The 18,772-nt window shown below is 51.2% G+C and overlaps 1 protein-coding gene across 2 annotated transcripts in view; it reads right to left on the bottom strand.

Annotated features, from left to right (window-relative positions):
* ARFGAP2 (ADP ribosylation factor GTPase activating protein 2) overlaps window positions 1–18,494 on the bottom strand; it is a 34,896-nt gene extending 16,402 nt beyond the window's left edge. For both annotated transcript variants that reach the window (XM_029582803.1, XM_029582802.1), the window contains exons 1-7: window positions 18,346–18,494; window positions 12,737–12,855; window positions 12,141–12,213; window positions 11,807–11,938; window positions 11,237–11,317; window positions 4,658–4,763; window positions 4,232–4,288 (exon numbers count right to left, since the gene is read on the bottom strand). In XM_029582803.1, the coding sequence (XP_029438663.1) occupies window positions 4,232–4,288; window positions 4,658–4,763; window positions 11,237–11,317; window positions 11,807–11,938; window positions 12,141–12,213; window positions 12,737–12,855; window positions 18,346–18,417 (640 nt within the window). In that variant the 5' untranslated portion in view covers window positions 18,418–18,494. The remainder of the gene's footprint in view (window positions 1–4,231; window positions 4,289–4,657; window positions 4,764–11,236; window positions 11,318–11,806; window positions 11,939–12,140; window positions 12,214–12,736; window positions 12,856–18,345) is intronic.
* Between the last annotated feature and the right edge of the window lie 278 nt (window positions 18,495–18,772).

Raw genomic sequence — 18,772 nt, forward strand, 5'->3', positions numbered from 1 at the left:
CTGAAACATCGGGGAACCTTCGCACTGTGCGATGTGGCCAGCAGGTTGATGGACAGGAAACCCCAGCGATCTACTACCAGCTGAAATGCTTTGGCCAACAACGCCCACTCTCCTGGATCCAGACTCTCCCTGCTTAGAAATTCCACACTGACTGTCTTTTCCTGCGATGTGGGAGGCTGAGATCATCTGTAGGTGTATTTCCACCCATTCCACAAGGAGATCTATCTCCTGTGACACTTGCTGGCTTTCGTTCCACCTTGGTGGTTGATATAGGCTACTGTTGTTGTGTAGTCCGATATTTTGTGGACCCGCTTGACCCTGAAGTATGTGGCTGAATTGCAGACACACCAATCTGACTGCCTGGGGTTCCAGAAGGCCTCTTCCTTGGTCCAACACCCCTGGGCAGTCAGTTCCTCACAGTGAGCTCCCCAGCCCTTGAGGCTCACATCTGTTGTGAGGACCAGCCAGTTCGGAGGGGACGGGGTACACCCTTGCCCAGATGAGCTTCCTGTAGCCACAACTGGAGCTGAGAGCATACTTCCATCAGTAAGTGGAGGCGAATCGAATAGTCTTGAGATAGTGGGTTCCAACGTGACAGCAGGAAGCGCTGAAGTGGTCTCATGTGTGCCGTTGCCCATGGCACTATCTCCAGGGTTGCCACAATCAAAACGAGGACTTCAAGATACACCCAATGGCGTGGAGCTATCGTGTTCATCAACAGACGCACTTGAGACATCAACTTCCTTATCCGCGTGGTCGGTTGGAAGACCTTCCCTGTTTGGTGTCAAACTGGATTCCCAGATATTCCAAGGACTGGGAGTGTTTGAGACTGCTTTTGTCCAGGTTTAAGACCAGAGTTCCTGAAGCAAGGAGGTCACCCTCTTGGTCACCTGGAGACTTTCATCCACAGACTTTGCTCAGATCAGCCACTCGTCCAAGTACGAGTGCACCAGGATTCCCTCTTTCTCAATGCTGCCGCAATGACAACATGATCTTGGAAAATGTCCTGAGAGCAGTGGTGAGGCCAAAGGGCAGTGCCCGGAAATGATAATGGCAACTCAGTATCGCAAAGCACAGGAAACTATGTTCTTGCCGGATTGGAATACGTAGGTGGCCTTGGATACGTCCAGGGAGGTTAAGATTTCTCCTGATTGTATGTTCATTATCATGGACAGAAATGAATCACTCGTAGATGTCTGTTGATGCTCTTGAGATCCATGATGGGGCGAAAGGAACCTTCATTCTTGGGTACGCTGAAATAGATGGAATAACACTCCGTATTTTCTTGGGGTGCAGGTACTGGGATTATAGCCTTCATTCTGAGGAGCCTTAACAGGGTAGACTCCACTGCCTGCTTCTTGTGCTGGGAGTGGCGAGGAGATACAATGTATGTTTCCCGATGAGCACTGCGAAATTCTAGTGCATATCCTTCTCATATGACCTCCAGTATCCATTTGTTCAAAGTGATCTCGACACACCATTGGTAGAAGAGAGACAGTCGACCCCTTATCTCCTCATTCCGAGGGTGGGTTGTCAAAACGTCATTGAGGGATTCGGGGAGAACCTGAACCCGAGGCTGACCCTCTCTTGGGCTGCCGACTCCAAAAGGGCAGAGACCTCTGAAATGTCGAGTTTTTGTAAGGGCGAAAGCATTGGAAGCCCCTGGATTGACTCCTCATGGGCGAGAGGCGCTGTAATTGCTCTCTCATCTTCTGGTAGTCGGGGTACTGGAGATTCACCCCATTTACTGGCCAGCTTTTCCAATTTGCTTCTGAAGAGGAATGATCCTTTAAAGGGACTTTGTGAGATTTGCCATAGAGGTTGTGTTTGCTGACCAATTCCACAGCCTTAACTGTCTTCTGGCTGCCACCACTGAGGCCACTTCTCTGGCCAAAGTATAACTAAGTCTGAGCCCACATCAGCTAAAAAGGCGGTGGCAGGTTCCATAACCGCTCTGGAATTCACTCCCTGAGTCATCCACTTCCTGAGAGAGGAGCAAGCACAAGAAGCAATCTGTAAGGTCATTGCTATTGCTTCAAAGGCCTGTTTAAGGATGGACTCCATCCGCCTATCCTGTGCATCCTTTAAGGCCGCTCCTCCCAGCGCATCCACTTTAGGGAAAAGTAAACATTCTCTCGCTGCTGGATCCAGTGGGTATAGAGCTTCTAAAGCTCATCCATCTTTAAAACTTGCTTCTGGGGCATCCCATTCCAGGTGAATCAACTCCTGGATGGCTTCCAGTACTGGAAAGTAGCAAGAGGCTTGAAATCAGAATGGGATTCGTCATTGGTTCCGTCATAAGAGTCTGCCCCAGGCTCTCCCAGCATCTTCAGGGTTTGGGAAACCAAGGCCTGCAATTCGTCTCTATGGAAAAACCGAAACATGGTCCAATACGATTCTAAACCAGGGGGGATTTTCCCATCTTCCAAGGAATCTGGATCCTTTTCTTCGGCCATGCCGTTCGGGTCCCTGCCAGGGATACCCTTGGTGAGTGGAGGCATGTCTTGAGGTCTGCCAAACCGCGAGAGGGAGGGCTTACTGGCTGAGGTTCCATCCAGATAGGAACAAGTGAGATAGCAGACTGTGCCTGTAAGAAGGCTTGAAGCCTTGAAAGAATTCCACCCAAGAGAAGGCAGCCGGGTCCATGCCTAGCCGAGGAGGTACTGGGATAGGTGCAGCTAAATTTCCCTCTCGCATGGATGACCCAGTCCCGGGGTTACCTCAGATCCAGTTAAGGCTGTGGCTGACCCATCCTCTGAATGGGAGGAGCTGGGCTTAGCAAAGTCCGGGGAGTCCAACTCTCCCTAGGCTTCCCCACAGTGCAGACATAAGCAAGAATCCAGATTAGATTGTGCAGCCCCAATATGACAAGCAGTGCAGAGAGAAAGGCGCTTATGTTTCTTTGCTGCCGGAGCCATTGGCGATGATAACTGCATATTCAGACAGCTCGTGCTTAAAATTGTATGCACACAGATTTCGGGTGCCTATGCGGGCTGCAGAGAGGTGCATGCACAGCTTGAGCGCCCGGCTTTACTTGTAGTCTGCGCCTACTAAGTTGTGTGTGATGGATGTGCGCAACGTTATGCACACAGCGTGTACCAAAGCTCTATGGTGGGCAATACAGGCACAAAAACGTGCGCAAGATGGCGCCGCCAGCCTACCACGCGGTGTGCCGACCAAGCCTGAAGCGGGGCCTAGTCCACCAGGGGGCCGCTCAACCCACTCGAAAGCCCACTTCCCCTTACCCCAACGGGATCGGGAACGAATTCAGTACGGCGCGCTGAGCAAGGAGACCAGAGGAAGTTACCGAAACTCCTCCATCATCTCTGAATCGGGAGGAAATCTTTTTTTTTCTTTTTACTTACCTGGGCTCAGCGCTTACCGGCTGAGTACAGAGACGGTCTTCCAGCAGCTGGGTGAGAGGTGTTTGTCCATCACCGCTGCGCTCGGCTTTCTGTACCCGCTGCCTTTCATCTACTTCAGCAGCAAAGTCTATGCCAGGAACCAGCTACATCTCTGAGGGATCTCGGAAATCACCTCAGGAATTCTCAGCTGGGGAGAGACCTTTAGGTATCACCGCAGGAGAGCGGGGCTCAATCTTTCTCCAATTTAAAAGTAACATTTCTTCTTCTAAAAGGTACGGCAATCCCAATAGGGAAAGCACATCCACATCTGCTAGGAGACGGAGAGATAACTGAAGGGCTGACTTCACTGGAGGGGTGTATCTAGGGTGACGTCAGCTTTGAAACCTGTCTCCATCTGCTGGCAGGGGATCATAAACCCATAGGTCCTGAGTCCATCTGGCTACAAGGTAGGAAAGCATGAGTTGCATACAGAGGCTGTGTGCGTGCACGGATGGGGTGTTAAGATGCTGTGTGAGAGAGGTAAACATAGTGATGGTCTCTGAGTATGTGGGGCATGTAGCAGCTGTGTGTATGTACGTGTGAGGTGTTCCAAAGCTGTATGTTTCAGAAAAATTATTTTAGGCTTCAGCAAAGGCTGTCTGACAGTCATCCTCACCACACAGTCTCAAAATTCCCTCCCTCCCCTAACCAACCACCATAGCCCTACATTTACCAGTCAAGCACACCAGCCTAAATGCCGTGTGCGTCATCATTTGCACCATTTGTTTCCATGCCCCTCACTGCCAAGTACTGATCTGGCGTGTGATCATCATTTACTGTATCAGTTGCACCGACTATGAGCACATGAAGAAACAAAATCAACTTACCTAAAACAGCTTTGGGAGAGGTACTGAGGCTATCTATGGTGGGACCTAGTTCTGGTTCTGTGAGCATAAAAAGCAGTCAGTCAAACAATGCACAAAAATAGGAAGAATACTGTGACCTGGCTCATTAACACCTTCCCTAGAGTGTGTGCAAGGACCTGTCCCTCCTCCTCATTAACACCTTCTTTACATTTCATTACCCTCTCACCTCCAAAGCAGGTTACAGTAAGCACATTTAATCTATTAAACAATAACCACCTCCCTACCAGCTCCTCACCATGTGTGCAAGGACCTAGGTCAGTCCTTTCTCCATCACATCACCACCTTCTCTACTCCCCTGCCCTCTGCAGCATGCATGACGCCTCCCCCTCACTAGGTGCACAGCCTGCCGGGATCTCCCTCATTCTATCCCGTGCCCTGGGTACTCACCCGAAGGCTCTTTGCCGTCAGAGAGCTTCACCGGGGCCTGTAACTGTGAAGGGCAGAGCTCCGAGGCCTCAGCAGTACCAGACGTCGTGTCCCAGACACCTGAGGGCTTAAAAGCAAACTTTGAAATCACAGCGCTGCAAACACGGAGGGCAGTCTGTTCGCTGTTTTGTCTAAAGAGACCGGTGCTGTTATCTTTGCTGCTTCGGAGAGAGGGCTGTTAAAGTCAGATGCCCAAAGGGTATCTCTTACACTCTCGCTCTTTTCTTTGGGTTTTGTTTTTTTTAAATAAAGGTCAGTTGGTATTTTAAAAAATATTGCCTTATTACTACCAATAGACAGTTGAATAGCAGAGGTTTGCTCTGCAAATCCTATCACTTTTTAAACTCTAAAAGAAACAGCACAACCCACAAGTGGTACATTAAGATTTCATTCAATGGAGACCTTCATACTTATGCAGTTATACAGCAACGACTACCCTCCTGTTTTCAATTTTCAGCCACATGTTAACAATATATTTCTCATTTATTTCTGACTCAGATGTTAGTGTGGCTTTTATGGTAACTCTGAGCCATTGCCTTGGCTCACGTGCCTCAGAGCGCATCCTCTGAGTGCTTATAGTGTTTTGGATGGCAAAAGTGAGCCCCCAGCTTTCCAATAACTATCCATCGTCTGTTCACATTTATAAAGGAAAATTAGTTTCTTACCTGATAATTTTCGTTCCTGTAGTACCAAGGATCAGTCCAGGACACCTGGGTTGTGACTCCGCACCAGTAGATGGAGACAGACTAAAACTTGTGGGCTGAGCCATATAGGACCCTGTGCCAATCACAGCCCCTCAGTCTTACGTAATGTCAAAGTAGAAATGCAACTAGAACTAGCTACCAACTACCTTTAAGGAAACCGAACATAACGCAAACCCCTTCCGAACTGGACTCCGCAACCAGCAGAGCGCAAACAAGCGACCAGGTTAGCTAAGAAAACACTGAGCGGACTCTCTAATACTACTACGCAGTGCTGCGGGCGGGATCCTGGACTGATCCTTGGTACTACAGGAACGAAAATTATCAGGTAAGAAACTAATTTTCCTTTCCCTGTACGTACCAGGATCAGTCCAGGACACCTGGGATGTACCAGAGCTAAATTACCAAGGGTGGGAGCAGAGCAGAGAGTCCCGCTCGGAGTACCTACTCTCCAAAACCCCCAGAATCAGTAGCCTGAACCTCCAACCGGTAATGTCTAATGAAGGTATGGAACAACTTCCAGGTAGCCGCCCTGCAAATCTCCGGAGGCGACACATGCGAAGACTCCGCCCCAGACGCAGCTGGAGACCGTGTCGAGTGAGCCCTGAGGAGGCCCCCAGGAACCGGTTTTCCCCACACGAGGTATGCCAAACCAATGGTTTCTTTTAGCCAAACGGGCAATCGTCGTGTGGAATGCTGCGGCCCCTGTTCTTTGGACCCGAAAAGGAAACAAACAAAAGATTTGCTATCCGAAAGAATTCGTGATAGAAGGGATCTTCGCACAGCAAGCCTCTTTAAGTCCCTCACTAGGGGATCAGAGGAGCTCCCGGCCGCAAAGCGGACAGCTCAACTGACTGATTCAGAAGAAAAAACGACCTTAGGTAGAGAGGAAGGGATCGACCGCAAGGATACCCCCGAGGCGGAAATACGCAAAAAGGGATCTCTACAGGAGAGAGCCTGCAACTCGGAGAAGTGCCGCGCTGAGGCAATCGCCACCAAGAATACAGTCTACAATGTGAAAACCTTAAGATTCGTACGATTCAAGGTTCAAACGGTGCCGTGCACAAGGTGGAAAAAAAAACCCAATTAAGGTTCCGGGACGGGCAGGGGAAACGCAATGGAGGACGGAAATGCTTAGCCCCCTCAGAGAAAACGGGAGACAACAGGACCCGCCAGCAACCAAGCGCCGCCACCTGGACCCGCAGGGAACTGCATGCCAAGCCTTTGGCCAGACCAGCAGAAACCACCCTCCGCTGCACGCACCATTCCTCAAAGACTACGGAGACCCGGACGTACGCCAAGGACGTAGACTGCTTCCCGGACCTCAGCAGCATAGCCATCACCGTGGCAGAGTAACATTTCCTCTGTAGCCGAGTCCTCTCAAACGCCATGCCGCGAGACAGGAGGGATCCGCATCCGCCAACCAGACGGGGCCCTGACGGAGGAGCCCCGCGAGCCCCTGGAGACGCATGGGACGCATGGTAGCCGTCCCCGGCCAACTGAATGAGGTCCGTGAACCACGGACGGCGAGGCCATTCCGAAGCCACCATGATCACGTTGAACGGGTGCAATTCTATGCGGCGCAGAATCTTGCCGAACATCGACCACGGAGGAAAAAACGTACAGTCGGACATCCGTCGGCCAGGGAAGCACCAATGCGTCGACTCCTTCTGCTCCCCTTTCTCGAAGCGAATTGAAGAATCGCGGAACCTACGCATTGTGGCCTCCGGCCATCCAGTCCATATGGGGATACCCCACGTCTTGCCGATGAGGCGAACCGCTTCGTCCGCCAGCTCCCATTCCCCGGGATCCTGACGATGACGGCTGAGAAATCCGCCTGGAAGTCGTCGACCCCGTCGATGTGAGAGGCTGCGACGTTGTCGAGAATTAGTTCCGACCAAGCCATCAAGAGCCGCGCCTCCTCTGCTACCTGTGGACTTCTCGTCCCGCCTTGGCGATTGACGTGGGCTTCTCGTCCCACCTTGGAGAATGATGTAGGCCACTGTGGTTGCGTTGTCCGACAAAACACGGACTGCCCGTCCCCTCAGCAGAGGTAGGAACGAGTGCAGCGTCAAACGGACCGCTCTGTTCTCCAGTCAGTTGATAGATAGCCCATTGGGCCTGATACGCTGACCATAGGCCTTGAACTGACTTTCCTAGACAGACTGCTCCCTATCCGGAGAGACTGGCGTCCATGGTCACCACTGTCCAGTTGGGCACTAGGAGGGACACTCCAGAGGTCAGATGACTGGAATCAAGCCACCAGGACAGGCTGGATCTCGCCCGGCCTACAAGTGGAAGTGGACGGTAGAATTCCCCCGAAAACGGCTTCCAGCGGGATAGTAAGGACGACCGCAATGGCCGTAGATGAGTGAACGACCAGGGGACCAACGCGAGAGTGGAGGCCATAGTACCCAGGACCATCAGGTAATCGCCGACCCGTGGTAGGCGTAGCAACAGCAAGCGCCTCACTTGAGACTGCAGTTTGCACCTTCGTTCCTGCGATAGGAACACGCAGCACCGTGTCGTCGAAGGTATTCCAAGGTCTGCGTGGGTACCACTTGACTCTTGTTGAAATTGACTACCCAGCCTAGAGACTGCAAGAGTTGTAGGCCCCTGGCCACCGCCAGCCGACACTGATCCTCGGACTTCGCCCGAATCAACCAATCGTCCAGGTAAGGATGAACCAATCAACCAATCGTCCAGGTAAGGTTGAACCAGAAACCCTCCCGGCGTAGTTGCGAGCCCAAACGGGAGAGCCCTGAATAGAGAAAGCCGCCCTAGGACGCAGAACCGTAGGGATCGCTGAAACGACAGTTGAATGCCTACGTGAAGGTACGCCTTCGTGAGATCTAGTGAGGCCAGGAACTCTCCTGTACGCACCGAGGCGATCACCGACCAAATACTTTCCATTTTGAAGTGAGGCACCCGCAGGCCTCCGTTCACCCCTTTTAGTTCCAGGATTGGTCTTGAAGAGCCGTCTTTCTTTGGAACAATGAAGTAATTGGAGTAACGCCCTTTGCCGTGCTGACAGATCGGAACAGGGAAAATGACTCCCAGATTTTCCAAGCGCCGGATGGTGTCTAGCACTGCTGCCTTCTTTTCGGGAGCCTTGCACGGCGAGACCAGGAATTTGACTGCTGGGGAACGAACAAAATCTAATGCGTAGCCTTGCTTTATCACGTTGAGGACCCACTGGCCCGACGTTATCCTGGCCCCTTCCTCGACCAACAAGGTTAACCGCGCCCCTACATTGGAAACGACGTGCTGGGGCTGAGGTGAGGGATGGGCCGGCCGCGTAACATTGTGAAGACTTGGGCTCCTCCCTGTCCACCGAAGCGTGTACCCCGAAAAGACTGCTGCCATTGAGGGATTCGGGAGGAAGCTGACCCATAAGAAGGACCGGCAGACCTTTGAGGACGCGAATTCCTGGGCCCTCGGAAACGGGATGCCGAAAAGGAGGAGCGCGCCCTGAATCTGCCCTCGGGCAGCCGGTGTGGACGAACCATCTGCCGCCCAGTTGCGCAGCCACAGCAGGCGACGCGCCGATACAGCCGCCATCCCGGACCTAGCGGATGAGCGCAGAAAACCGTGGAGAGCATCTGCCCCATACGCAATTGCTGCCTCCACCTATCTGCCTGAGATGCTTCTGCCGCCGACAGACCTGCGTTCGCCTGAAGAACTTGGGCCCAGCGCAGACTCACTCGGATAGCGAAGACGGTACAGATGGCAGCCCGCACACCCAGGGCAGACACTTCACAAATCTTCTGGAGTTGCACTTCCAGCTTCCTATCCTGTAGATCCCGGAGAGCCGTGGCTCCCGTAACCGGAATGGTCGACCTCTTCATCACCGCAGGGACTGCGGAATCCACCTGCGGCAGTCGAAGGAGTTCCAGCGCATCCTCGGGTAGCGGGTAAAGCTTGTCCATGGCCTTACTGACCTGCAAGCGTAACTCCGGCGTATCCCATTCACTGAACAGGATATCTGTCGATGAAAAGTGAAAAGGAAATGCTACTGCTGGCCCCGTGAGACCTAAGAGCACCGGATCCATGCTTGTCTCTGGACGTGCCACCACCGGCGGAGCCTCTATTGCCAATTCTTGAAGGATTGCTGGAAGCAGCGGGGACAGTGCTTTCCCTGCGAAATAGCCGCACCACCTTGGGGTCATCCCCCTCCATGGCTAGTGTCCACTTGCCCGCGCTGGGCTGGACGGGGCCGTCCGCAGCCGCCTCCTAGGCCCCCATCAGGGGCTCCTCTGGAGACTCTGAGTCAACGGCCGATGAAGATTCCTTCTCAGACTCCTGAGGGACGGCACGCGGCGGATGCTTCCACCGCGAGGGCTCCCGAGAGCCCTCCGCAACATCCATAGTGTTCTTCTTCTTTGGAGCAGACCAGCGGGTGGCCCCCCCCGCGACGCCCCTCCGGCTGCGCTTACTATGCTTATATTTGAAAACCCTGCACAACAGAAGCGCAAAACAGATGAAAAAAGAACCCGAATCTGAAGAAACATCCGCGGTAGCCACCGGGGATCGAGGCCCCTCCGTGGGGACCCCCCCCCCGCCGGACCCCGCTGCAGCGAAAACGCAGGGGGCGGAGCTGTATCCCCTGCTGTGAACCGAGCAAAATTGTGGCTGGAATCTAAAATGGCCGCCGCACTCGCACAGCGCGGGAAAAATTCTTGGGCCTATCAGCCGAGCCTCCCCCCCCCCCGCGCGGCGGTGATCGCGCGGTTCAGGACCGGGCCCCCCGAGGCGATCCGGACACTCCTTCTCCGCCCGTGAGCCAGGAGCTGTGGAGACGTTGCCGCGATTTTTTTTTTTTTTTTTTTTTTTTTTTAACGTGCCGAGCCGCAGGCCGACCCTCGAGGCATGCTGGCGATCGCGGCGCAAAACGGGCGGGAAACGCGGCGAAATTCCAAATAAAATTAAAAACTCAAAACCGGCGACCTCCCTCCTGCTACCGGCGCCCCCCCCCCCCTAAACACGGAGCGGAGACGCGAGGAAAACGGAGAGCCGGCACAACGAAAACAAAAAACCCTTTTTTTTTTTTTTTTTTTTTTTTTACAAAGCTTGCAGCTGTCCTTGGTTCTGGAGCCCTTTTCCTGCAGGGGTGAGTGAACCGGGCTCCCCGGTGTCACCCCTGACGCTGCTACTAGGTAAGCCGGGTCCTCGACCCTAGCAGCGGCCTCGACCAGGGGGGGGTAGTCCCCTCAGGACCTCTCAACCCCCCTGGGAGGCAGGGCAGACAGCTTTACTAACCAAAAGAAAACACCTACTTTGAGAAGCTCACCGAAGCTTACCTCAAAAACACCAAGTTACATAAAAACTAACCGGACCTGACCGACTAACAGAATCATGCCAGGCAGGGGCTGTGACTGCACCTGCACCATCTACTGGAGACAGAGTAAGACTGAGGGGCTGTGATTGGCACAGGGTCCTATATGGCTCAGCCCACAAGTTTTAGTCTGTCTCCATCTACTGGTGCGGAGTCACAACCCAGGTGTCCTGGACTGATCCTGGTACGTACAGGGAACCAAACATTTTTTTCTGCATGATATATACATACATGCACACACACAGGAGCTGTTCAGGCTGGGACAAGTGAATGGTGGGTGAAGGATGTGTATCCAGGCAAGTGGTGGAGCACATACAGGTGAGTGAGCATGCATACACGTGTACTGTGATGAGTGAGGGGGGGTGCTTGTACACTAGGGCTGGAGTATTCATGCCCAGCCTTCAGGGGCTGCCAGCGAGTCTGGGTCTGAAGATATCAGCAATGGCTATTCATCAAGATGTCTGTGTATATACACACACACCCCCCGACGCCTGCAGCTGTTACCTGGGTGATCTCCCTGAAGAAGTCGGACTCTTTCTTCTCCAGCATATGCACAGTGGAGCCATTCATGCCATCTATCCATAACTGTAAGGTGATATACATGGAAGACCCTCAGGTCATACAGGTGTCACCCTGGACTCTGCCAGCTGCCCCTCCCAAACCCTCACCTAGAGCTAATGGGGCCAACAGACACAGGAGGTCAGAAAGCCTCTTCCTCTCAAATCTCTTCTACTACTAAATATTTTTATAGCACAGCGCTGTAGAAACACAAACACAAAAAAAGAGACAGTCCCTGCTCAGTAGAGCTTACAATCTAATATTCATTTTCTCTATGTCCCAGGACTTTGGCTCTAAAGACGTTCCCCTCCTTCCTCAAACAGATGGCCCCTATGCAGACTCCTACTACCCTCTCATCCACCCTCCACCACATAGCTCGTCCCATTGTCTATCCTTCCTCTCCCCCCCCCAATGTCTCCCAGATTCTCTCTCCCCTCCTGCAGAGCCAACTCGCCTACTATCCCCTTCCCGTCCACCCCTCAGAAGCCGGGGGGGGGGGGGGGGGGCAGTACTCGCCTCGGTCCCATGCTTGGAGGTGGCTGTGCTGGCCTGTTCCCTGATCCTCTCCCGATACAGCTGGGCTGCCTGGCTCGTGTACTTCGCGTTGGCATCGCTGGTTGTGCAGCCGTGTTGGCGGAAGAAGGCAGTCTAGCAGAAAATGGGGCAAATTTAATCTGAGGGGAGGGAACATGCCCTCATTCCTCTCTCCCCTACAGCCGGCATGGAAAGAAGCACACGTACACCCAAGCACGCTTCTCACGCAGCCCAAGACGATCTCTCTCCTAGCAGGAGTTTAGTCACAAGCTGGGAGCAGCCTGAACTACCAGCTTGGCTGCAGGTTCACACTTACCGCAATGGCATTACCTCCCACCTGCATGCACCTCAACTGAAACCAACTCCAGTTGCAATCCAACTCCGTGGACCTGTACAAAGAAAGGAAACAGAGCAAGCTGGGTGCAGAGCAGTACCCGGAGGGCGAGGTGCGTAAAACACATTTCTGCTAGAAATGGGGAAGTGCCATTCATTCTGGACCATTCAAGCAACAAGACAAGCCTCAAAAGGTCAAACCCAAAGCGTCCTTTGACTTGGTGACATTCTGTGGCATGATAGTGCCACAGTGAGAAACATGAAGAGTCACTGCTACCTCCACCTGACAGAACAAACTCAAAGGCATTTCAGTTTTATCACAACCAGACCATGCATAAAAACTTAGGCTTTTGATTTCAGAAATTATTTTTTCTGGCAGGACCTGCAACTGTCTTTACACTTGACAGCAACAAGGCTTTGGAATGACAAGTGCGCGATGAATTCTTAATATAGGTCCCCGAATCTATCCGCCATGCTATATACTCTTCTTGAAGTCCTGCTGTCTATTCTTTGCAGACATCCCTTCACACAAAGGCTCAGGTCTGAGCTCAAGCAATCCCCAAGCCAACATCTACCAACCTGATGAAGCTGAGATGAACACCCAAGGACCGATGGATTCCAGAGCAGTCAATACATAAAAAGACGCCATAAGAAATACTGGCCCAGCTGGGGTTCTTCGCACCACAGTCAAAACAGGACTGGTGAAAAACAGATGGAAGGAAGGGGAAAGCAAGAAGCCACAGGACATCAGTAAGCAACACTGCCAATACAAAGCATAAGATCTAACAGCAGAGCGGTTTCAAAATTCTTTTTTCAGCTGTTAACTAAGTAAAACACTAGTCATGCAGAGAATATAATGCACCGTTTGGGGAACACTGGATACAATCATTTGTTTCCTCCTGTCTCCAGTAATTAATGTGTTTTTGGTAACTGCTATCTCATTGTTGCATCCCAATGATAGTGGAAGGTGGGCTGGGGAATGCATCGACGGGAAACACAAAACCCTTCTTGTCCTGAGTAAGTGAAAGCTGCATCTGACTGCTTACAAGGAAGGAGAGCCATCCAGCTTCTTCCCTCCTACATGTGCATCACTCCCCTCTTACCACAACTTCTAGAAGTATCTTATTGCACCAACAATAGACATTATTGGAGAAAATACTTACCTCATAATTTCTTTTTCCTTAGACAGATGGACTCAGGACCAATGGTTTGCTCCCCTGCCAGCAGATGGAGACAGACTTAGATTTCAAAGCTGACGTCACCTTAGATGCACCCCTGCAGTGACCTCAGTCCATCAGTATTCTCTTCAAAAGCCAATGTGGACATACTATCGAGAAAACTTGATTAAAATGGATAACTGTAACTGAACTCAAACAAACAAACACTAAACCCCAGTAAGATTATAGATGCCCTGATCAAGGGACTGGATGATGGCTTACCCGAAATCTCTTAGATTCGATCTCCACTCCACGGGCAAATACTTGGCACCGTTCTTGGGCAGCCAAGGGTGGGATCCTGAGTCCATCTGTCTACACTAAGGAAAACGAAATTATAAGGTAAGTAATTTCACCATTTCCTAGTGTGTAGACAGTTGGACTCAGGACCAATGGGATGTACAAAAGCTACTCCCAATTGGGACTGGAGGCTGCCCGCGGTCCGGTGAATACCGCCCTTGCAAAGGCTGCATCTTCTCGGGCCTAAACGTTCAGGCAAAAGAACCTGGAGATATGCAAGGAGGACCACATCGCCGCTCAGCAGATATCAACGGGTGACAGCAGTCTAACTTCCACCCATGAGACTGCCTGAGCCCTTGTGAAATGAGCTTTAACCTGAGAAGGTAATGGGTTTACTGCCTCCACATAGGCTCCTGTGACCACCTCCTTAATCCAGCGAGCTATGGTAGCCCACAAAGCTGGTTCGCCCTTTGTCTTTCCACCGTGAAGTACAAACAGGTCTTTCGGACCTGTTCTGAAACTTCCAGAACCAGATACCGCACCAAAAGTCTATTGACATTCAAGTGACGGAGGCGGCAGTATTCCTCAACGCCCCTGTGCTTATCTAGGGATAGCAACGAAACAGACTGATTCAAATGAAACTCCGAGACTAGGAGGATGGAACGGTAAGAAGAAACTCCGAGACTAGGAGGATGGAACGGTAAGAAGTTGTAATGCTCTTGAAGTCATCCAGAGGAACAGTTCCCAACACGACAATGCCTGCAGTTCAGAAATGCAACATGCCGAGCATACAGCCACCAGGAACACTATTTTCAAGGTTAATAAACGCAAGGAAAGACCAAGCAGCGGCCGAAAGGAAGGCCCTGCCAAAAATTCCAATACTAGATTACGATTCCACAAGGGAACCGGCCACTGAAAGGGTGGCCAAAGGTGATTTACCTCTTTCAGAAAATGGGCCACATCCGGTTGAGCCGACAGGAAGGTTCCGTTCACCACGCCCCTGAAACAGGAGAGATCTGCTACCTGAACATTCAAGGAGAAAAGGGCCAAACCTTTATTCAAGACATCCTGCAAAATTTGCAGAATAAGTGGGATTTTGACTGCCCAAGGGGGGATATTGCGTTCCTCGCACCAGGGCTCAAATACCCTCCAGACCCGCAGATAGAGAACTTCCGAGCGCAGAGTAAGCTGGCAATTACCACTACAGAATATCCATGCTTCATCAGGCGAGCCCTCTCAAGGGCCAGACCCTAACACAGAATTGAGGTCCCTGTGCGGTGGGAGGCATAGGGGGGTCTCCAATAGGAGTCTCCGCATGTGCACACCATGGACACCTGGGCCAATATGGAGCTACTAGTAGGACTAGTCCCCCTGTGATGCTCGATTCTGTGAATGATCCTGCCCAGCAGGGGCCATGGAGGGAAAGCGTATAGCAGCTCTTCTTCTGGCCAGGTCTGAACGAGAGCGTCAATCCCCAGGGACCATGGATCTCTTCTGCGACTGAAGAACCGGGGAATCTTCGCATCGTGAGATGCAGCCAGCAGGTTGATGGATGGAGGCTCCCAGCAATCTATCATCAGTTGAAAGGCTTCAGCTGACATCCACTCTCCTAGATCCAGACTCTCCTTGCTTAGAAAGTCTGCTCTGACATTGTCTTTTCCTGCAATGTATGAGGCTGAGATCATCAGTAAATGTATTTCCACCCATTCCATAAGGAAATCTATCTCCGAAACATCTGCTGTCTCTTGGTTCCTCCCTGGCGGGTGATGTAGGCCACCATCGTGGCATTGTCCGACATTATGCTGACTGCTGGACCCTGGATTCTGTGGCTGAATTGCAAGCATGCCAGGGCTTCCAGGTGAGTGATGTTCCAGAAGGCCTTTTCCTCCGACCAATATCCCTGGGCTGCGAGTTCCTAACAGTGAGCTCCCAAGCCCCGGAGACTTGCATCCGTTGTAAGAACCAGCCAATTTGGGAAGGACAGGGACACCCCTCCCTCCTGCAACCACTACTTGAGGTGAGAGCAGACTCCCATTGGTAAGTGGAGTTGAATTGAATAGTCTTGAGACTATGGGTTCCAACGTGATAGCAAGAGCACACATGCGCCCACTTCAGCTCGCGCTGAAGTGGGCGCATGTGTGCTCTTGCCCTCAGCACTACTTTCAAGGTTGCTGCCATCAAACCGAGAACTTGAAGATAGCTCCACACCGACAGGCGTATCGTGTTCATCAACTGATGCACCTGGGACATCAACTTCCGTATCCGTGTGGTCGGGAACCAGACTCAAGATATCCCAACGACTGGGAAGGCTTGAGACTGCTTTTGTCCAGGTTTACTACTCAACCGAGTTCCTGAAGCAAGAAAGTCACCCGGAGTCTTTCTGCCATGGACTTGGCTCAGATCAACCAGTCGCCCAAGTATGGGTGTACCAGGATTCCTTCTCAACACTGCCACTACGACCACCATAATCTTGGAAAATGTTCTTGGGGGGGTGGCTAGACCAAAGGGCAGTGCCCAGAACTGATAATGGCGACCAAGTATGGGAAAATGTAGGAAGCATTGGTATTCTTATGGATTAGAATATGTAGGTAAGCCTCGGATAGGTGCAGGGAGGTTAGGAACTCTCCCATTTGTAAGGCCATTAAAACGAAACATAAGGGTTCCATGCGGAAATTACTCTCTTGTAGGTGGTTGACACTTTTGAGGTCCAGGATGGGGCGAAAGGAAACTTCCTTCTTGGGTATGATGAAATAGATGGATAAACACCCCATAGTTTCCTGGGGCATAGGTACTGGGATTACAGCCCTCGTCCTCAGGAGCCTTAAAAGAGTAATCACTGCCTGCTTTTTGTCCTGGGAGTGGCAAGGAAACATCATGAATATATCCCCAACCCGTTCGAAAGCCCACTTCCCTATGCCTCAACAGGATCGGGAATGACGTCGGTACAGCACAACGGACAAGGACACTGGAGGAAGTCCAACCAAAACCCCTCTTCTCTGAAGGTAAATAAATATTCTCTCTTTTTTTTTTTTTAAACTTACTTGGGCTCAGCGCTTACCGGCTGAGTACAGAGATGGTCTCAGGCTGCAAGGGAGAGGGCTTTGGCTGACACCGCTGTGCTCAGCTTCCTGTACCCACTGCCTTTCAGCTGCTTGAGCAGCAAAGTCCATGCCGGAAACCATCTACTGGACCAAGGCACACCTCTGAGGGATCTCGGAAATCACCTCAGGAATTCTCAACTGGGGAAGGGACTTTTAGGTATCACAGCAGGAGTGGGGCTCAATCATTTCTCCAATTTAAAAGTAGAATTTCTTCTTCCAAAAGGTACAGCGATCCCCATAGGGAAAGCATGTCTACATCTGCTGGAGACAGAGAAATACTGAAGAGCTGAGGTCACCGCAGGGGTGTAGCTAGGGTGATGTCAGCTTTGAAACCTGACTTCATCTTCATCTGCTGGCAGGGGAGCATAAACCCATTGGTCCTGAGTCCATCTGGTTACACGCTAGGAAAACTTACATGTTATATTATGTTAACCTTCCAGACCTCCTAAGATCCTTCTTCAGATGTCAGATTCAAAATACGAGGAGGGCAAGTATTTTGGGGTTCTGTGCCTTGTCACTGATGCCTGCACTTGTTTTACTTTATATATGCTTGTTTCAATTTATGGGTGTTTTGAGAGTTCTTGTGGTGTTAGGTTCTATGAGCTACAGAATTTAGGTGAGGGGAGTAAATAGCCAGAGTAGTTTTTAAATAGGCTTTTTTTTTTTTTTTTTGCTAAAAAGGGGATAGATTATGGTATGCGCTTGGAGGTTGAGGTGTAAATGGTAGAGTTTCCTATCACAACAATTTTAGGTCATGGTCACTACAAATTTGCTCCTTGGGATACTGAAGAAGATTCTCAGTGTTCAGCTGCTTGATTGCGAATTGAAGAGAACTTCTCTCTCCAGCCCTGGCTAAGCTCCCGCTGGAATCCAGTCACTACCTTTGGCTTATAAAATGTTGCATAACATGGGCCCGTAAAAGTGTATATTCCTGTAAATAGTCCGTTGCAGTTTTTATTTATTGCTTTAATTCCTCCACCTCCTGCTCTTTGTATACTCCTCCTTGTTCGCCCTCCCTGTTCATTGTAATTTCTACCTTTAAAGTTACATTGTAAACCGGTATGATGTATGCATACTAATACCGGTATATAAAAGTTTTTTAAATAAAATAAAATAAATAAAATAAAAACATAAATCCCACATTGAGCCTTATGCTTGCAAGACTAATTTTCAAGAATTACATTAAGGCTGGCAAACCCTTGCTATTCCACATTATAAATTACCCCTGTGTCATGAATTCTGGTGCCGAACAGGTCCCTTATTTTTTAGAATCCATCAGGATGTTTTATTTCGGTTCTCATGCTCCCCTTCTTTTGCGTTTCCAAAACCCCCTTAGCATTCAGAAATGTCTCTACTCCCATATCAATGTTAATAACACCAAGAACAAAAATCAGCCTCCTCTCTCAAAGCTGCAAAAGACCTACGAGAACTCAGAAGACCAGAGGAAATAGCATCCGGGTCCAGGTTTTTTTGGGTGATGCTTCACCCTCTCCCCCCGGTCTCCCATACGGACGCTGCCTCCTACCACCTGATCGCTGCCTCCAAGGCGCGATTCTCGCTTCCCAGCCTTCGCAGATCGCCTGGCGCTGCTCTTCCTCCCCCGCTACCCGACCCTCTACCCCCCTTCTCTCACTCGGTTGGCCGGGACCCCGCGCAGCCGCCGGAATATCGTCTGAATCTCCGTCTTGGTGGGCTCCGCCGCCATCTCCTCTCCTTCCCGGCAAGCAGCTGGGCAGCCAGGCCCGCTTCGACCAATCAGAGAGCAGCAGCGACCGGTTAGGGCGGGACTTCCAGGTACGGGTGGGAGGCAGGCTCAAACTTTCGTTGCTGCACGAGCTGCTTGCTCCCCCACTGAGAAACACACACCCCCCCCCCTGGGGGGGCGTAAAAAGAAGGCGGAGGCAGAAGAGGGGTAAGAAGGATGGATGGATGGAGAAAGTTGTATGACCATGAAGCGTGTGTGGGGCTCTTTTCTCATCCTCTCTACTGCTTAGAACCTGATGGAATGTCTACTCTTAAATGACCCGAACGGGAGCCGGGGGCAGCAGCACAGCATGCAG

Source organism: Rhinatrema bivittatum, chromosome 17 (assembly GCF_901001135.1).
Source record: "Rhinatrema bivittatum chromosome 17, aRhiBiv1.1, whole genome shotgun sequence".
Classification (NCBI taxonomy): Eukaryota; Metazoa; Chordata; class Amphibia; order Gymnophiona; family Rhinatrematidae; genus Rhinatrema; species Rhinatrema bivittatum.